Below are 20,968 nucleotides of genomic sequence, written 5' to 3'. Positions count from 1 at the left end.
ATTCTAACTTCTCACCTGAAGAGCCGATCTTCAGAGCTATGACTTGCAAGGCAATATGTTTTTGGCTATTGTCTTTATAATGACAGGATTGGGTTGTTTAGCTCAGGATATTTCTCGACCTCAACAGCAAGTCTCTCGTCATCCATTCTTTGTCACACACGAGACACAGCAACAGTGTGAGAGTTCTCTTCATGCATCCATGGTGAGGAGAGGAGTCGAGCTGCAAAAGGAACAGAGGAAAAGAGCTGCTACGGTTGGAAATAGGACAGTGGCGTAAAGTGCCGTGGGATGGCGCTTCCAGGAGCACCGACGTGCATCTAGCCACTGCCAGTGGTGTTGTACATTGAAAATAACAGGGGGATATTTTTGACACGTGGCATTCACCGTTGGTGTGTTTTGGCCTTTGGATTGATTAGGGTGAGGGTAAGAATGTCAGAGTTAGTCAATCAGAAGCAGAATAGGGCAGAGTAGGGCGGGTCATGCCTTCACCATCCTCTTAAAAAAACTTGTCAGTTGGACTTAACTAGCTAGCTACAGATGATATAATCTGCTAACAACAGCTGTCATTTCATTCTGAAAAATAGTATGGAAATGAGAAGCTGCTTTTGTCTACCCTTTCTTTTAAATGAAGTACCCACTTTTTCAAAAATCACTAAGAACGTCCATAAATCTGGTGACATTATCATTATTATCTTTGTAAACTGCAAACAGTACAGAGAGCCTCTGTTCCGTCTGCATCAATGCAGTGTCTCATTCATTCAGCAATTCTTTTATCTGTCTGAAACAATGAAGCGTGGGACTGGAGTTAACGCTCCATATTGTGAGACAAATCAGCATCCACAGCACTTACTAAGAGAAATTGAAACCGTCAGAAAACACGCTTATCTAGATATATGAAGCAAACTGCAGGACAGACAGAGTGTCGGCTTTGTTCCAAATCTTTATTTCTTTACATCTGCTGATGAAGATCGTGTGATCAAAATCCCCATAACAGCCACTAATGGATCTTGTGGGATAGGCCATTTTCTCAAATGTCATAAATCAGTTTTGTCGGAACTTTCTGGTCGCCTGTGAATTTAATTTGTAAAATATAACAACTATGAAACTTATGAGCTGCCTTGGGTTTTACTTTCTTGCAGTGGTTTTGTTGGTGATTTACAAATAAATGATTCATGTTTTTTATTATTACACTTGATGCAGAGTGTTGGCACATTGCCCTGTGTCTTGAGTCCATTTGTGTTTCTGACTGTGTGTGTAATTTTCAATTTCATTTTCTACATTACAGCTCTGGAAGCCTGAGTAAACCCAAGAAAACACAGTGTAAAAAATGCAAAATGGAGCGGGTTCAATTATAGAATAAATCTCCTCTGGTGAACATTCTCACTTTATATGTATGCAAATAAATTCCGTCTCACCATATCATTTGTTCACAATAAAACTTTTTTTTTTTTCCTCTCGAGAAAAAAAAACACAGTGGAAGTTTGTCTGTGCAGAATATAAATAAGAGGCTCGTTCATTTGGCTTTCTGGTCTTGAATTCAGCCGTTTAAGTCTTGTTGACTGTTGTCCTCCACGGTGAGGCATGTGATGTTTCATGTTGGTTTGTGGAGCTCGGCTGATGGCATCAGTCGACTGGTATTGCTACAGAGACTCAGGAGACTCTGGCGCTAACAATAACATCGTCAACACCCTCTCTGGGAGGTGATACAGCACGGTGGTTAGAGACAGAGAGAAAGATTGAAAAGAGGAGTGGGAGGAGACCTGAGGAGTAAAGGAGGAAGAGGGGAGGAGAGTTTAGAGCGTGTTAACGACTGATTGGAAAGTTTCCTCTTTGTTCCAATCTTCCATCAGCCCCCCCTCTCCCCCTCCATCCCTCCCCTCCAGTCATCTATTCCATCATTTTGTCTTTTCTCCGCTCGCTGTTCCTCCGGAGAGAAAGTGTGTCTGTGTGCATGTGTGTTTGTGTTAGTCGGGTTTAGTCCCGCAAGGAGCCAATTAAAACGCAGACTTGGCCATGAGCATGAGAGCCAGAACTTGGGAGTGTGTGTTTAAATGTATGTGTGTGTGTCGTTGCGTGTGTGTGTTTTCTCAATGCACCCCTCTCCTTGCTCCCACCAGAAAACAAACACAACAGCTGTGAAAAGAATAATACCTTGAGGAAATGGTGGGGAAAAATTGCCAATCATGCAGACACAAACATACACACATACATACGCACCTTGTCGTGATGCTCATCCAGATACTCCCTCACAGTAGCTAATGCCTCGTGCACAGCCTGCTCAGGTGGATATCCTACACAAACAAAAATATACACATAATTTGCAAGAACAGGTGCAGTGACAGATCTTTGTGTTTGCGTCAGGTTGTCCTCTGCACCGGGTTTTTTTCCCCGAGACAGGTATCTTTTCTTCTTTCCACTATTCTAACACTTTCTTCTGTGTTTTCTCACTTCCTCTCATCTCCACTCGCCTATTCCGCCAAGGTGCAGACATAACACACTTGTTGGTTACGAGGAGACAGATGGAGAAAGACTACGGCGCTTCTTCAATATTCATTCAGCGGCCGAGACCTTTCAGTTCTGGAAAATTATCCCCACTGCTGGAGACGCAGCACAAAGGCAGTAAAACTGATCATCTGGCCAAACAACTCAGCCACAAACAAACACATACTGAGTGATTATACAGTAATTATTCTATACACCAGGAGAGAGTGCTCAATATGGGAGCAAAGGGGAATACATGGGGACGCAAATTAGCACTGAACAATGCATTGTTTCAACATCAAAATACACACACACACAGAGGGATATAATGTAATATGTCAAACTGGGCCCATTATGTTACTCTATATAAACTATTTTACTGCTTGATGGGAAAAACATTTGGCTTTCTATAGCTTATGTTAAAGACAAAGAAGAAGTTATACTGTGCAAGACGTTCCCTAAAAAACAATGTATTGACTCTAAATCACCACTTATGACTCACTAGAAGTTTGTGGTGGTTTATTTGTCTGCAGAGACTCTGCCCTCTGACTTTATTTTATTATTCTCTCCTTCTTTTCTATGTTCGGGACATTCCTGGGTTCAGCACACAGGTGAGGATGGAACTTTATAAAAAAGTAGTGACCAGATGCCAGACTGTGAGCAGAATGCATCCAAGAGGAAGCTACAAAAATTGTGGGGACAGTGCAGGAAAAAACACAAATACTGCCATACAAATGGAATTTTATTTCATTTTCACTTTTGCTGATGATACTGTTTTCAAACAGTATCATCAAGATACCTGACAATTCTTGCATGGTTTACCTTTCAAGAAAGTATTTGTGAAGATGACAAAATGTTTCCTACATTATACACTCATGAATACTTAAAGCTGTCTCACACCAAGCACGGATTTTTATCCAAAAACTCTGCACAGAAATTTATAAAAATTGATTCTGTGGGGGTCTATGAATGCTTGCACAGTCCTGTAGAACATTCATACAGGAAGAAAAAAATGTTTGGGCGGCCCTCGATTTCAGCAGATTTCCGTCTGCGGAAATAAATGTTTGACCACTAAAACCATGTTATACATCTGATGTCATACCTCCATGTCATAGCTAGTGTGCTCCCAAAATGGGGGAACATTGCATCATTGTAGTTTCCTAATTTGTACCACAAACATTGTGATGACTACCTCAATAACCAAATGAAGAACAACAAGTGACTTGAGATCGGCCAGCAGCTTCTAACATTATATGGTGGTCACTAAGTGTGGCTAACTACAACAGCTAGCGTTAGCATCAAATCTGGAATCTGATTAGTCTAGTTAGCCCCACAGACATTTCTGTCTGGATAGGTTTGTGTTGTGTGAAGTGGACACTCATTTGCAGTGGTGTAGTAGTAGTTGATGAGTTGGGTGTACTATGATGTAGATGCGTAGGTTACCAAGGTCACTACTAACACCTGGATGTGTCTGGATGTGTCTGGAACCTAAGAGTGGACCTTGATCGGCAGCTCAAGGTCCCGACAGAGACAACTACAACCTCTCTGAGACCAGACATCATCCTGTTGTCCCCCTCAGTCCAAACAGTGATCATGGCAGAGCTCACTGTCCCTTAGGAGGGAGGAATTGAGGCAGCTTACGAAAGGAAGAAGGACAAATACACTGAGCTGAGTGTCGAGAGGTGGGATAGTCGACTGTCATCTGCCCTGTGGAGGCTGGCTGCAGAGGGTTCATTCGAACTTCCATCCAGCGCCTCCTGAGGAACGTGGGAGTGACCGGGCCAAAGCTGAAAAATGCATCCAAGAATTTGGCAGAGGAGGTGGAAAGAGCGAGCTTCTGGCTTTGGCTGAGAAGCAAGGATAGGGCGTGGGGAAAACAAGGGTCTTAGGGGTAGCTGCAGGGAGACGTCCCTGCCATTGCTCCAACACGGTGAGATGTTCCGGGAATAATGGAGCGAAACATTAGTGAAAGGTGGCTCCCGGCTAACGATCCTGCAACCACCTTACTGGCACCGTCAGAGGTGTGTCAGGTGGAAACACCCTGCAGGTAGCCCTTACCTGTGCTTGCATCTGTTGTGTGGAGTGGACACTCATTTGCAGTGGTGTAGTAATATTCCAATGGCTTTTTGGCTGATAGGTGGGTATACTGTAAACAGCCAGATAAAAAAAAGGTGGGTACAACCCCTGTACCTGTGTATGCCCTCCACTACACAGTGCTCATTCAGCCTCATTCACCGAATGTTTGGAACTTGGAACACAGCAATGCGGACAACTGGCAATGGACCTGGTGGGCATAGTTACCATGCGGAAAATTCACATGCAGACCGCATTTCCACATCGCACGTGTGAGCAATGATTTTTTTTTTTTGGCTCTCTGGCCCTTATTCGATAGGACAGTTAAAGACAGACAGGGAAGAGAGGAGTGAGAGGGACACGATGACATGCAGCTAAGGGCTATGGGTCGGAATCAAACCCGAGCTGCTGCAGTAAGGACTCAACTTTTTGTATAAAGGACACATGCCTTGGGGCACCCTGAGAAACAGCTTTAAAGTATGATTTATGATTTATTTTTATGTTTACGTGCAGACAGTTTGAAGCAAGAATAGATCCCAGTCAACTGTGTTTGCCTACACATCCTGGGCAAAACACAGGATGTGTTTAGTCATGATCTTTTTCTTACCTCAATGCAAGTGTCTTTTTTGTTTATTTGTTTGTTTTGTTTTTTTGTAGCCCTGGCTGAACCACACGCATGACACAGGATGCAAACTCTCAAAATCCTTCTTTATGTACATCCACTATCCACTCTGATGTCTCCTGTGAAGCACAAGAACATTTCCTGAACTGGAAGAAAAGTGTTGCTACTGTAATTAGTCAAGGCAGCAATTAGTGTTTCCTCCAAAACATATTTACTAATTTTTTCAGTACATTGAGCTAAGTACACAGCATAGGTCTTCCTACCTAAACTGTAACGAGGTCTAATAAGGTCTGAACAGGTGTTTTCAATCACTCTGATTGAAAACACCTGTGTAAAGAGTCAGTATTTATTTGGTGAGAAATTGGGATGTCTGTTAAGTACGTTGGGGACTTCTTTTCCACTAATAGTTTCTCAGTTTTAATCAAAATTTATTTGTTTTTCTCTGAGAGCTCTAAGTTTGTGCCATTATTAAAAACTACTAATATGATTGGCTGGCAGCACTGCTGGCACAACCTCTCCATTATTTTCCACTTTCATCACATCAAAAAGTTGGTTGATAAAAGGAGGAGTGCCATGCTTTACCAGCTGTTAGGTAACATAAAATACTCCACAGTACAGTTTGTTTCTCCTTCCTCTTTTAAAATGAGCCCAGCTGACAGAAAAAAACTTCACAAGTAGAAGGAGACAACAAGCTATACAGAGAGATATCGTGAAACCGGCGCGAGGGAGAGGAAGACACGGATAACACACTGAGTCAATCAGAACTTTGGCCTTTTCCTCTCTCTAGCAACAGGGGAGAAGTGTTGACAACAGGCCCTCACACCCAAACCACCCCGGGGAGTGTTTAAGCACTATCCTTAACTCTCTCTCCTGCCAGTGTGAAGGGGGATTACCATCAATCTGACACAATCTCTGGCCTAATCTATCTTAATCTGCTGGTCCTAATCCAAGGCCTTAATCTGAGAACCACCTCTGGGCTGCAGAAGATAATGTGACAAGTGGCACCAGGGTGGCTCAGCACTCTGGTTAAACAGAAAGACTGATACTAGAAACAAGCATGTGATGGCAAAAACACAGCCGGTGTGTGTGCAGCGTGTAATCACAAGAACAAAGATATATTGTTGTTATTGTTGGATGAAAATGGTTGTTTTTTTTCTTTCTCACTCAAAGGAAAAGTCATCAGCAGCGTATGAAGCCCTGAGCAACACAAAAACACTTGAAGTAAAACTATGAAAATGATGATAACACACACAAAGACACTGAACAGATGAAAATGTCATGCATTTGTTCTGGTGTAAGGAGGAGACACAGACATCAATACAGACACTGACCGTAAATTCCAGTGGAGATGCAGGGGAAAGCCTGCGGAGTAAAGATGACAAACACAATGGTTACAGTCTATTGCTGATGATCACGTAACAGCTAGCTTTCATTTCACATGCTCACACACACACACACACACACCATTGCACAGAAATCACACTCTCTGCTGGATCTTAATGGAGTCTTTCTCCTGATTGTATTTTATGGCAGCTTTTCTTTTCCGTCTGACTTTCACTTCTATTTAAAGACCAAACTGTCAATCATCCTTTGTTACTGGTGTACAAGACTTTCCTTCTGCAGCCATTAACCAGACATTATTATAGTAATTATAAAGGTGGGCGTGGTTATCATTATTAGGGAAAATATGACAAATACATTCTAATATTCTATATTCATAATGTTATAATCTGTAACAGTTCTGTCCTGGTTGATTTGGTAATACCAGTGATTTCTTATGAAGTGTGGTTTAACAGTGCAGGTCACAGAGTTACGTTCAAAGTGACATATAATAGAGCTTGGATCCACAACCTAAGCCTTATGGGATCCAAGGGGCCGGGTTCGGACAAATATTTACAAATGATGTTCGGTTTTGGGTTCAGGTCAGGTTCCCAGTTAATATCCACCAATATGGCTAAGTCACCTTTCTATCCACCCATCAATCCATTTTCATCTGCTTATCTGGGGCCGGGTCTCGGGGGCAGAAGGCCAAGCAAAGCACCCCAGACGTCCCTCTCCCCAGCAACGCTTTCCAGCTCTTCCTGGGGGACCCCAAGGTGTTCCCAATCCAGATGAGATATGTAAACTCTCCAGTATGTTCTGGGTGTGCCCTGGGGCCTCCTACTAGTGGGACGTGCCCTGAGCACCTCCAATGGGAGGCGCCTAGGAGGCATCCTGATCAGATACCTGAACCATCTCAACTGACCCCTTTCGACTCGAAGGAGCAGCGGCTCTACTCCGAGCTCCCTCCAGATGTCCGAGCTCCTTACCCTATCTCTAAGGCTGAGCCCAGCTACCCCACGGAGGAAACTCATTTCAGCAGCTTGTATCCACAATCTCATTCTTTTGGTCACTACCCAGAGCTCATGACCATCATCCCTCTTCACCATGACAGTCCGGCGCAGCGCCTGCCATCATCACAGAAGCCGCACCAAACCGCCAACTCATCTTATGCTCCATTCTCGTGGACAAGACCCCGAGATACTTGAACGCCGTCGCTTGAGGCAGTAGCTCCCTTCAAACCCAAACCTTTCTGTTTGTTGTCAAATTGACACAAGGAAATGGACGGGGTGGTGTAAAGAGGATCATCTGCATGTCCCAGCAATAACACCAAAGCAGAGTGATTTCCTTACAGTAAAGGTGTCAAGCTCATGTTGGATTTGACATAGAAAACTGAATTTCCTTTGGGCTGTGCTCGGTTTCTACTCTCTCAGACTTTGGTCAGGTTTGCGGCCTGTACGGGGAAAAACAGGCAAATAGAATAAAGACAATAATTGTGTCACACAAACACAGTAAATAACTGGATATTTTTCAACATGCTGTGAGCGACCGTGATCAGTTTACCTTACAACAGGACAGACTTGTAAAAGGAGTTGTTACACTGAGTGACAACGGGTTGGAGAGGAGCTGGTTTTCAAAAATGGCAGTAGAGCCTCTCGCCAGCAGCACTTAAACAGCTCACTGTGGCCTTTTCACAATAATAGCCACCTGTGTTTCAGCAGCTGAGTGCTTTTAAAGGAATTTTCTTTCTCCCTAGTATGTCTTAAAACTATTCTCTTAGGGGTTAAGACGCCAATCATGAAACACAACGTGTCCAATTCGAATCGTATTTGTTTGTTTTTTTAAAACTGAGTAATAAAAGCATAAAATGCCCACCAAAACAGAATTTTTTAAAAAAGCTGGTCACATATATATTCTGTATGTACTTTGACAGCACTGTTGGTTGATCTGGGTTCCTACAGCTTCAGGCAAGTTTAATATTTAAAGCCAGTCGGAATGAAATTTAAAGGAATACTTCCACCCACAAAATACCCATTTGTAAATCATTTAGTCATGTCTTGTAACCTTGAATTTGGAGAGAACTTTGTTTTTCTTGCATGCCTCCACAGAAAACGATGAACATATTGATTTGTTAATTGATTGGGTAACATGTATAAGAACAGTAAAACTATATCAAAACATGTGTTTACAAACTCTCACATAACTTGTGCAGTATAATTCAAGTCTCATTTATCTAGTATGCTCAGTCCTTACAAAGACATGCATTTTTCACTAAAAAAAGGAGTCCTGCAGTCTGGTTTTGAAGAAAACGTAGAGAAGTTTTATATGGAAAGGTTTTAGCATAAATGCATGTGGCTGGGAGGTAATGAACATACGACTGGATAAATGAGACTTTGATTGTACTGTACACATTGTGTGAGAGTTTGGAAATGAATGTTTCGATTTAAGCCCTTTTTAAACAGGAATTGTGCAAATTTGCAGGAAAGCCCAATCAGTCTTTTTTCAGCATTGGCAGTATAAAAGCAAAATCGGGCAGTGCGGCAAAATGCCGCCTACCTACTTTTGTTTATACAGAATGCACCTTTTTCGGGGCAATGGGGGGCGTGAGCAAGTAACAAAACGTGTAGCTCAGCGTGTGACGTAAACAGTGACGTGGGAGGGAAGCCGCGGCTGGTCAGTCCTTTGGCAATTCTCTCATAAGTTGGCCCGTTCTTCACCGTCCCCGTCCTCTGATGGTTAATGGCCTCTATTTGAGAGGACAAGGAGGGCGCGCAATTCCTTGTCTCCCCAGTTGCTCATCTTTACAGTGTCTGTCAGGTTTGCGTTTCATTCTTACTACAATCTGCTCATTCCTGCTATCAGCTGTTTCCTGTTAGTCCACCGCCAGTGGGTCGCATGTGCGGCATCATCAACAGCTCCTCCCACAAGTCATCAACAGCCCCTCCCGTGGTGGAAAGCCGCCTTGTTCTTTTTAAACCAAAAAGGTTCCGCCAATATGTTTACCCCTACGCAGCGGGAAATTGGGCGCCTCGGATCAACTCGCCAATCCGCCTCTGTGTGTCTAAACGCTCGCAGCTTGCCAGCAAAACGGCCCAACATTCGCCGAAAATCTGGCAGTGTAAAAGGGGCTATAGCTTGCTGTTGTTAAATATGGTCCCTAATCAATCCATAAATCAATATGTTCGCTGTGTTCTGTGGAGGCGTGAGAAAAACAAAGTTTTTTCTCAAATGGTCATTTCATGGTTAAAGTATTCCTTTAAGACAGTGGTTCCCAACTGATGGGTCATGATCCAAAAGTGGGTTGCAGGCCCACTCTGAATGGACCGCAAGTGACTTGCAAATGTGTCAACTTTGTAAAAAAACAGTACAGTAAATTTCTAGAACAGAGCTTTAATTTTGAAGTGTCGTTTTCTGCTGTAGAGTGAGTGACTAACGGACAGCTACTTGACAGAAGCAGCAAACTAGCTCAACAACACGGCTGAACGTGAGTATGACGCTGAATATATTAAACTGTGTGGACCTCGAACTAATGACTAACGAGAAATCTGGACATCGTGGCTGTACAAATTGGGAACCACTGCTTTAAGACGAATGTTACATTGACAGAAAATGAAGACTCTACTTATCATATATACTTAGGGATATGGACAGTTTTGACCAAATATTTATTTTGACATAAAATGTGACTTCATTTGGTGCTATTAATGCAAGACGCAATCAGTAAATTATATTTTAATAAAAAAAGATGCTAACGATTATTTTGAGGTTTAACAGTGCAATGTCAGAAAAACAGTTTAAAAATCCTACTTCACATTTGGCATTTTTAAGACATTTGAAAGACTGATTTAAGACATTTTAATACTAATTACAGCCTTATTTTTTGATTAATAAATTCAATGCCATTAAAGCGGAAACCCTGTTTAATTGTTCTTCCTACACATACTGTCTGTGAAGAGATCACTATTTCAAGCCAAATACAATATGAGACTTCAGCTGTGTGAATCAGCCAAATGAAGAGCGTATGTTCCAAAGTTTCAGGCTTTTTAGTGTCAAATTCCCTCCTTTTGCTACAATCCCTCGAATCCATCTCAGCAGGGAACACAGTATGGAGAAACACAGAGAGATAATTTGCCGCTATAACACTGTAAAACTTTGGAAGATAGCCATTTGATTTTTCTATTTCAGGCGGCTAAAGTCTCATAATAGTTTCAGCCAAACCTCAGCATGCATTTGTACACAGAACAAGGACTGCAGATTTTGTCCCTTGTCACTCACATTGATGTTCATTAAGAGAGGTACCTCTTTGTGACTAGCACAGGCAGCAGGGACACCTTCAAAGATCAGTAACTTTTTAAATGTACAAATGAGCATGCGAGTATTGTTTTTGGACAGATTTTTAAAAAGGACAAAATGTTCTGTTTGCATTAGCGGTAACTAAACATAACTCTGAAGCGGCTGCAGGGGAACGAACAGTAAATGAGAAGCCTTCGATCAATCAGATACAATTACAGTACGATACTGTCCTGTCCAGCTGGCTTGTGAGTTTGACCTCAGTCCATCATTAACTGCTCCTCAGTGGAACACAATTTGGAGGTCGGCATTGAGCTCCTTTAAATGTGTGAGATTAAGGATTTTACGATATCAGATTCTGAATGGCGCATATTTGTCACATTATCCAAGATGGATGACAAATACCAAGATTTATGGTGGTACGATAGAGATTCATTACTCCACCTGTTCTGGGACCGTCCAGCTGTTGGCACACTCTGGTTTAGAAGTGATATCCCTTATGTCAGAGTTTTTCAAGTTTAATTTTTCAGTTTCTGCCATAGCATGCCTGTTGGGCCTGAAGCCAGACAATAGTGTTGGAGTCACTGCTGACTGGCTCTGGACATTGGGTTCCTTATCTACTAAAAGACTCATTCTTTTGAGGGAGCGTAAACCAGCCTGCTTCTCCAGGGATTCATGGCTGGAGGAATACCAGGACCTGCTGAACATTGAATGGGCAGCCTGCCTGTTAGAAGACTCTGATAAGTGCCTGGAGGACCACTGCCCACAGGTTTGATCATTTAGTAAATAGTAACTTGCTCCCAGCAAAATAGTAGCTGCTCCCACCTGAGAGGGCTTGTATGAAGAATGTATATGATTTTCCTACTGTATCTTGTGGGTTCTGGGTTAATTTGTTATGCTGCACTTTTTTACAGTTTTCCTTGTTAAATATGTATTTATGTGTAATGGAGAAAACAAATGATCAAACTCTTACAGGGGGCTACGGTATGTTTTAGTTTAGTAAGGTTTTCAGTAGTGTTCCTGGTGTGTTCTCATCCAAAATTCAAATTTTGGTGAAAGAGTATAGCGACAAAATGCTATTTTCCCAAGCCCTTTGAAAAACGTTTCCCACATGACCTGACGTAGGTTTCTGCATGATGTTGTATCCATATATAAACCCATGTACTGCTGTGGACACCATGTTGATTTTGTTCTGTGAGTCACATAATGACACAACCAATTGAAGTGGCAGTAGATGAGCAACTCCCATGTTCTGAGAAGTAAAATTACTGTTTTTGTCGATGTAGTCTGGTGGCTTTGAGGAGAGCATTGATAATGGCTTCAGTTCCTAAATGGAGGGGGCTGTCTGATGGCAAGGTGAAGCAGTAAAAATAATCTAAATTTAGCATACACTTAAACTTAATTTTGTTTAAATGTGTTAGGTGGTCCTTTTTTTAGGTGGCAAAAATACACTTTGCTGCTTTTTTTAAAAAAAATAAAAAGAAACAAACAAACAAACAAACACAAAAAACCCACTTGCTGCGCCTTTTTATTGTTGCCATGCAACCACACCATCACCTCCTTAGGCCCTGATCACACAGAAGGTGTTTTAGCAGCTGGAGGTGCCTTTTTGTAATTGTTGTTAATGAGAATGAAGCTTTTTGCCTGCCGTTTTTGCATTTCTGTGCTCTTGACGCCTAGTGTTTCTGCCGGCGTTTTTGCTCTAACCTTCCTGTGTAATCAGTTTACAGTTCATGTTATTATTATGTTTTACAGTAATTAGTATCTAGTTACTAAAATGTTGAGGCAAAGGATACTGGCTGTAGCTCTGATTGAGGGTGAGAGGCTGTCATCAAATCGTTAGTTGGACACAGGAAAACAGAGATATGTGTGGGTACATGAGACCCTAATGAAGAGAGTGGATCACGATGAGTGCCGTGTAGCTCTGTGCAACCACCAGTTTCTCCTCCATAGTTTACCAACTTCAAACTTGTTGTCGTGACTGCCACAGAAGGCCCTCCTCTCAAATCATTCGATTGGACAATGGGGATAAAGATGATGAAAAAAGAGATGACGTGGGGCGTTTTTCCGCTTTGAGATTAATTTTTCTAAACTAAAAAAAAGTTCAGAGCGCTCTGGCAAAAACGCCAGGTGCCTAGAGCACAGAAATGTGAGGCGCATCGCAACACCAAAACCAAGCGAGCAAAAAGCTTCAATTTCACTTAAAACAATTACAAAAAGCTGCTAAAACACTTTCTGTGTGATCAGGGCCTAATTTTACCTCACAAACCATGAGGAGTTGGTCTGCCGCTGTCTCTGATCAGTTAGTTGATTTTATTGTGCAACTTTCTGAACTAAACTAATGTAGCGTCCACAGCAGTGTGTTGCTTAGCTTTCAAGCCTCAGTAAATGTACTCCTGTCTGCTTCAACACAATAGAATAAAGCACATTTAGGCATAAAAAAAGAAAACAAAGATTCTTTGAATTCACAAAATCAGGCTCCCATTCATTCATAGTCTATGGAGCAGCTCCAGACTTTATGCCCTATGACATCACAAGTTTGGGACCTACTTCTCTGGGTTCTGGCTTTGAGAGAGAGTAGCTCTTATTCACAAATATTGATTAAACTTTCCTCAGCCATGGAAATAATATATTGGAACTCTTAATTTAGGTGGTGTAAAACTTCCCTCACTCTCCATGCTACACTGTAAGCAAACTGCATGTGTTGGGGTTTTGAGGGATGGGAGGGCACCAGTCATCCGCTGATTGCTAAGGGCTGAGTGGGAGTACTCGTTTGAACAACACGAAAAAGAATGCAGATGGACCCATCCTTTAATATTAAAAAAATAAATAAATAAATAAATAAACATTTATGTGCATAATTCCCTGTGAATCCCTTGTTAGTGACTAATTTGAAAACCTTCCCAGGAAATACAGACCATGCCAACAACAAACTGTTAAACAGTGAAGTAATTACTGGATGTAAACACACTGAATCCCTACTGCTGAAAAATGTCAAGTTAAAAAAGGGTTATGATGTAAAAATCTTATGCATTATAATATTAAGTCATTGGGATCCATGTCAGGCAGGTTCGTGGCACACCACTGGTCCTGAGATGAGAAGAGCAGCCAATAAACTTCAAAGTAAATCAAATCTGGCAGATTCTCAACCTTCTGTCAAATACTGCGGTACGAGCAGATGCCAGGAAGCTCTCTGTGTCTCCAGATCTCTTAGTTTGACCAGATTGCAGAGTTGGCAACTCGGGTTGAGAGGAGACACGACTCACAGGTTCCTCAAGGCGAAAGGTAAACATAAAAGTCAATGGAAGTGAACCAATAACAAAAAGCTTTGAGGGCTAAAACACACAATACTGTAGTCTGATAGGAGTGAGGTTGTACTGAGGAAGAGGAGGAGATTTTATCAGTGTCAGTAAAGCCCTGTGAGGCAAATCTGTGATTTTGGGCTATATCAATAAAAACGCACTTGACTTCATTTCACAGTATCAGTCAAATAAACACATTGTGATAACCCCTGCACATATATACACATTATAAAGGTAAAAAGACACAAATGCAGATTTTGAATGACTGAAGAAAATCATAATTAATGCTGTAATTAAAAATGCAAACTGTTTGCTAATAATAAATTCTACATCACTCTCGAGTAGTGAAACAACAAACAGACAGCATTTATCTTTCTTCCACCGTACCTCTGACTTTATTTTCATGTCACTTTGGTGTTTTTCTTTGACTTTAACACATCGTTCTGTTGTGAAACCTCCCGCCTGGTGTGTTTCATAAAACCTTCTTACAACTCAGCAATCCAACCTGCAGCTCCTGTTGTTTCTCTCCCTCCATCTATCTCAGTTTGAATGTAGTTTCCTTTGAAAAATCTTTCTGTGAAGGATCTTTTTTGACTTTAGCTGCAGGTAGAATATTTTTTTACACGTCTCAGTCCTTCACCCTTTTACTTCTTGCCTCTGTCTTTTTTGCTTTCTCCACTTTTTTTCTGTGTCCCAGTCTGGAGTGGTTCTCTTCTTTCTACCTCTCTCTTTTAATCTAATCTCTCAGGTTTCTGCACACCTTCGTTCTCTCACCCAAAATGACAAACAGCTCAGTATCTCTTCATCCTTCCTCTCTTCCTCCCACTTTCTGCCTAACAACCATCCCCAGCTTCCCTCACCCTCTCTCCTCACCCTCTCTCCTCACCCCTCCGTCCTTACCACAGTGCGTGCAGCGTTTTTGGTCGCTGTGTTCAGGCTGTTCTTGTAGCACGACCTCAAGGCTTTCTTCTCTCCCTCTCCCACTCCTCCTTGTGCAATCGGCCCCACAGTGTGGATCACATCTGCAGAGACAGCAAGAGACAAGAAGATGAAACACTTCTTACCACAGTGTGACAGATACAAAGATAGCAGTAAAATATATCTTGAGTTTAATCTCCCCCAGTCAGATTCCACATTTACTCAGGGTGTATAATGGCAGTCATGTTTAATACAGTCTCACTTTTATCAAAATTAATTAAAAATATAAATCAGGAAATGTGGTTCTAGTGTTGACATAAAAAGTTCATGGAAATATTTAATCCTGAACTGTCTCCCATTGTCTATTTCATTAACAATAAAATGTTCAACTTTTTTCATGCTAATCACAAATATAGTGTCAGTTCATGTAAATGTGAAACTTGTGTCTTGACTGGAACCGAGCAGTGACCTTTGGGGCTGAAATATGATGCAAACATCAAAGTGCCTAAAACTGCAGTTCCCCTAATGGCCACTTGAGGCTGGTTTCAACAGCGAGTCAGCCCCCATAGACCTCCCATGTTAAAATGCCCAACTTAACAGCAGAAATTAAAATGTTTACAGCCTGGTACAAAAATGTGTTTGGTCTCTGTAGCTAATTTCCACCTTTATAACAGTACAGGGGATGACTTTTTATAAAGCTGACTCTTAAATTTTATCACTATTTAAAGATTTGCATGTTTGAGGGGCGTAACTGCTTTGAGTGACAGGCTGTCTACAGATTGTGTTCTCAAGCTTTCAGTCAGATCCACCTATGCTTCTCCCCAGTGTCACACTCATAGGGTCACTTCTGGCTTGAAAAATTCAAGATGGCGACCACAAAAACGCAAAACTCGAGGCTTCAAAACAGTCTACAAATCAGTGGGTGATGTCACAGTGGCTATGTCCATCATTTTTACACAGTCTGTGGCTGGAACAGATGACTTTTGATTAGGTAGATTAATGCCGAGTTCATGTCATGTGAGAGTTATCGTAAATTTCAAGTTTACGACTCGTAAAAAGCTTTCACGTCAGTGTCAATACATAATTATGACGGGCAAAGTTGGAGCTCCAATATATCTAACTCAGTGCTTAATAATACACAAGTGCCTGAAAATGTCAGCCAAAGTCCATCGTTATGTAATCAACCAAATTTAGTGTACAGATGTCATATTGTTGTTTTAGATTTTTTTTTTCTTTTGTCTTTTATTAGACAGGATGGACGTAAGCGTGAAGGGGGAGAGAGGGGGGCTGACATGCAGCAAAGGGCCGCAGGCTGGAATCAAAACCCATGGCTACTGCAGCAGGGACAATGCCTTTGTACATGGGATGCCCACTCTAACCACTGAGCTGGGCGCCCCCATGTCACATTGTTAATGCATGCTATTTTTAACCATGTCACCAATTCTGTAGTCACACAACTCTCTAATGTCCCATTCACTATGTGTGGTGCTCAGTCAGCCTGACTGATGCAATCAGCTGTCACACCTGGTATTTATAAGTTTTTGTTTCCTGACACCAAACTGCTCCCGGTGATGTTTTCTTAAGAAAAATCAGAAGCTTAAAACTAAAACAAGCCACTGTCATTTATTTTATGACAAGTAACCTGACTCCTTGAAAAAGATGGAGGATTTGGGTCATGGAATATAAAACAATTCGGGAAAATGATAGACCTTCATGTAGACAGAGCTTTGCTTCCTTTTGATCAATTATGTCAGAGGTTTCAAATCCCTAAAAAACATTTCCCTTAATATCTAAAGTCAAAAAGCTACATGCCATTGAAATATGAACAGATGATTTGTATTTTATCAAAACTTGAGGACAAAACCCATTCATTAATGATAGAAGGGCCATATATCTAAATATTACAGCATATAGGTGGCATAAAGTAGCCTACAGAACACACACTAGATGAACTAAATGCTTGGAAAATGGATATATAAGAAGATATTAATGTGACAGGTTGAAAAGACGTTTGTTTAAAAGTGCAAAAACAGACAATAAATACAAGGTTTAAATTATTTCAATGTAAATTGTTAATGAGAATGTACATAACTCCTGTCAAACCTTCACCGTATGCCTGGTTACACTCCATAAGAATTTTGTACTAAATGCTTAACAAGAAAGGTACTTTATTCTCTACATATGGGAATGTCTGAAGATTCAAGACTTGTTTGTCAGAGCAGCCCAGTTGCAAAGAAAGAGAACAGAAAATGATGGCATTGTACTTTCCTGTAACCACAAATATGTTACATTACATTTGTAAGTTTCATATGTATCATATCGATTTTTCTAAAGTGAGGTAGGTCATGGGCTGACTTTGTCATCGGGAGGTGGAGGGGACAGTAGGTGACGGCACAACTAAGCAACATGCCTGTCAAACTGCAGACCACGTCAGACCATTTTTTGAGGCCAGCACACAACAAAACCAGCTGTGTTTCAGCAAATCATCACTGCATTTCCATTGGCTTTTTAGGCCTTAAGTGGGAATGCTTTACAGGAACCCATCAGTGTTTTTTCAGCGGGGATAGTGCCACAAAAAGCAGCAACAGCAACTCAAAAATGCTGTGATTTTGCTCCCAAAACCAGATATTTTAAGCTAAAACATGATCCTTTCCAAACCATAACAAAGTGGATTTTGTACCTAATCCTAACCCCGTTAATCACAGCATTGTTGAAACATAAAGTTTCAACATATCTGCTACATGATAATTGCTTGCACATGTAACAAATCCATGCTTTGCAAATACGTACGAAGTCAACTTTTTTTATTGACAATTAGGTTGGTCGGAGGTGTTTAATACCAAAGTCCTTTTAAAAGTCAATCTCTATGTACTTGGAATATATCTGGAGGACTTTTTACAAACATCCAAACAGACCACACTTCTGGACCCTGGACTTCTTCAAGCCAGGAGAGCTATAACACTGCTAAAAGAATGTGGATGCTCCATCATTGAGAGTGTGGATAAAGAAGCTTTCAGATTGTACCAGTCTGGAAACACGAACTTACATTGCTAAGGGCAAGTAGAAAGACTTTGTTCAGCTCTGGGAACAGTACATGAACATTATGAAAGCTGGAAATGTAGGTCTTATCTAAAAGGGGAAAAAATTAGGGAAATATTTTGTGTTTATTTGTGTTCTATCTGAATATCTGTGCATGTGGAGGGTGTGCCTGTAGGTGTGTACGTATTTCTGGTGTTAAACTGTTGTATTGCTCCTGTATGTTTCCTTGATGTGATTTTATAACAGAAGAAAATGAAAATAAACATATCTAGAAGCAAAAAATAAACCCTACTCTTACTGTATATGTGTTAAATATCAGGGGATCTCCCAGCTACAGGTGGGTCGGGGACCAGTTCCCCTCAGGCCAGGAAAACAGAACACACACAAGATGATGAACAGGAAGCCTCACATCAAAAGGCCAAACTGTTATTGTGAGCATGTTTGGTAGAATGTAGGCCATGTTTTTCACATCTCAGTCAGCGATGTTTCACCCCATAACAGACTGAATTCATATTTAGTTCTAACTTCACTCAGCATTCAGTAAACTGCTCCCTTTCTTATCTCCCATATACAGTATAGTAATAGCATTTAATGTTAGATTTTAACAGCACACCTGGGAGGCCATAAAGGAACTGCTGTCACTGGTTTAGATGCTGCATGCGAGTAATTTTTAAAGGCCTTGTTGATAACATTTTTATGAAGACGAATAATAAAAATTAAAAAAAAGAATGCATCCGCAGAGCTTTAAGTAAGGTGTGGAATAAAAGTATCGCTCAGTATTTCAGATTATAATTGTAAAGTAATCATTTAAAAAAAGAAGAGAGAGACAGGTTTGAAATGAGTGTTATTTTTATCTCTGTGGAAGATGTCTGACGTTCTAACAAGGCTTGTGAGCCAATGGTTTAACAACGTCGGTGTCATTTGTTATCTCTGCATCATCAGTGATCAAGAGTTTTAGTAGGTGCCAGTTAGTATGGAATAAACTGAAAAATGGCTGAGTTTGGCCGTAAGCCCCCGACTTCATTCCTGTACTGATCCCAAGTGCTCAGCGACAAAAGGAGGAGCAAGGCGCAGGGTGAAAATTGCTTTGGCTTTTGCTCATTGTTGTCAGCTGTAGAAGATTCAAGGACTGAAAAATCATGCCGAGGTGGACACTGTGTGTGTGTGCCTGATCCCAGACTGTCCCATCTCCCCGCTGGATCAGCAAACTTTTTGTCACTGCTGTAACACAGGTTAGATTCAGCACTGTCAGTTCACAACTGCCAGGTTAGCATGAGCTAACACAGTGGTAGCAGCTAACATCCAACACTGAGTGTTGGAAAGGCTAAAAAGTTAGGCCAAGGTGGTCCTTTTGTGTGTGTGTCTGATCCCAGACCATCCCGACTCCCCGCTGGATCAGCAGACTTTCTGTTGCTGCCATAACACAGGTTAGACACACCACTGTCAGTTCAACATCTGCCCGGTGAGCATGAGCTGACACAGTGGTAGCAGCTAGCATCCAACACCGAGTGTTGGATGGGCTGAAAAGTTAGGCCAAGGTGGTCACTTTGTGTGTGTGTGTGTGTGTGTGTGTGTGTGTGTGTGTGTGTGTGTGTGTCTGATCCCAGACCATCCCAACTCCCCGCTGAATCAACAAACTGACATTTAGCCCTGTCTGTGTGTGTATATAGGCGGCCTCTCATAAAATGTCCTTGATGTGGAGCTCAAACTCCCACAGCATCAGTCTCCTAGCAGAGGCAGAGGGACCACAGGGGTCTCTCAATGATGTAGAAATTACACTGAAAACAGCATTGGAGACAGGGCACGTTCATTTTCTAATAAAGATGCTCAGTGGTGCATAAGACTTAAGAAAAGTTAGACTTTCCAGTATTTAACTACCCGCATCTTCCAAATTTGTGAGCCCATAAAGCAGGCACATTAAGGACTTCTCCTGCTGAGCTGCTGACTTACAGTTTAGCACTCTGCTAACTTGAATGGGAATCTTTCAGCTCCCCGGCGATCACCCTCCAGCCAGAGAGCTGAAAGATTCTGGTAAGCTAAATGACCTCGGTTAGTTTGTCTTTAATTATGAAGTCAGTAAGTTGAAAAAATACATTTGGATATAAAATAAGAAGTCTGCTGGTTGGTTTGGTTTTGCTAGCCAACTTGCCTGCAAGGTACCAAACAGTATTATAAGCTGCTGCCACTGCCAAGAGTGGATGACCTCCAATATGGCTGCCAGAGGATGAATCATGTCTCTCTACCAGGTGATTTAAAAAGATTCTCACATACATATTTCACTACGACTCTTTCAAGTACCACACACCTTTGTCAAATTAAAAAGTCCACAAATTTAATTTCTCTTGTCACTCTCAGTTTATAGCAACAATGTCTTTCGCTGTTTCTAATTGCTTTGTACAGAATAGTTTTCATGTTTTCATTCTCCCATGTAGCTGAGGGAACGAGTCATACTGTGTGCGCTTTCTTTGTCAAGTTAATGAATGTTTTTTTTCCCCTCCCAGGTCTCTGAAAACATACTTCAATTGGACTCATTGATTAAATAAATGGTAAATGAATTGAAGTGTATTGAACTGAAGGCAGAGAGGGGAGATAGAGGAAACAGAGGACCTCACAAACAGAAGCTGAGCGCAAACAGAGGGAGACGTGGTCGAGATGTTGTTTAACCAGCCTCTACATGCCTACGCCGACGATACCACACATTCTGATGAGGCTCAGCGTGCTGCTCTCAGCGTGAATACCAACGCTGTGATAAGACCTAGCTGGACCACCACCTCTACACACACACACACACTGAAACAGCAACACATTTAATCTAATATTGAGACTTTTCTCCTTTTAAGGAACTGATGGGATGAAATCTCAGGTTTTTTGTCTGCAGATCGATCTTGACACTTCAGTCTTGGATACAGTGTCAGTTCTGTGA

At 41.5% G+C, this 20,968-nt stretch overlaps 1 protein-coding gene across 2 annotated transcripts in view; it reads right to left on the bottom strand.

Annotated features, from left to right (window-relative positions):
* The window catches only part of macrod1 (mono-ADP ribosylhydrolase 1), a 161,617-nt gene that overhangs the window by 15,234 nt on the left and 125,415 nt on the right, over positions 1 to 20,968 (bottom strand). For both annotated transcript variants that reach the window (XM_049585298.1, XM_049585297.1), the window contains exons 6-8: positions 14,989 to 15,110; positions 6,508 to 6,538; positions 2,218 to 2,291 (exon numbers count right to left, since the gene is read on the bottom strand). In XM_049585298.1, the coding sequence (XP_049441255.1) occupies positions 2,218 to 2,291; positions 6,508 to 6,538; positions 14,989 to 15,110 (227 nt within the window). The remainder of the gene's footprint in view (positions 1 to 2,217; positions 2,292 to 6,507; positions 6,539 to 14,988; positions 15,111 to 20,968) is intronic.

Source organism: Epinephelus fuscoguttatus, linkage group LG9 (assembly GCF_011397635.1).
Source record: "Epinephelus fuscoguttatus linkage group LG9, E.fuscoguttatus.final_Chr_v1".
Taxonomy (NCBI): Eukaryota; Metazoa; Chordata; class Actinopteri; order Perciformes; family Serranidae; genus Epinephelus; species Epinephelus fuscoguttatus.
The sequence above is the reverse complement of the archived record's forward strand: the minus strand, read 5'-3'. Positions and strand labels throughout refer to the sequence as shown.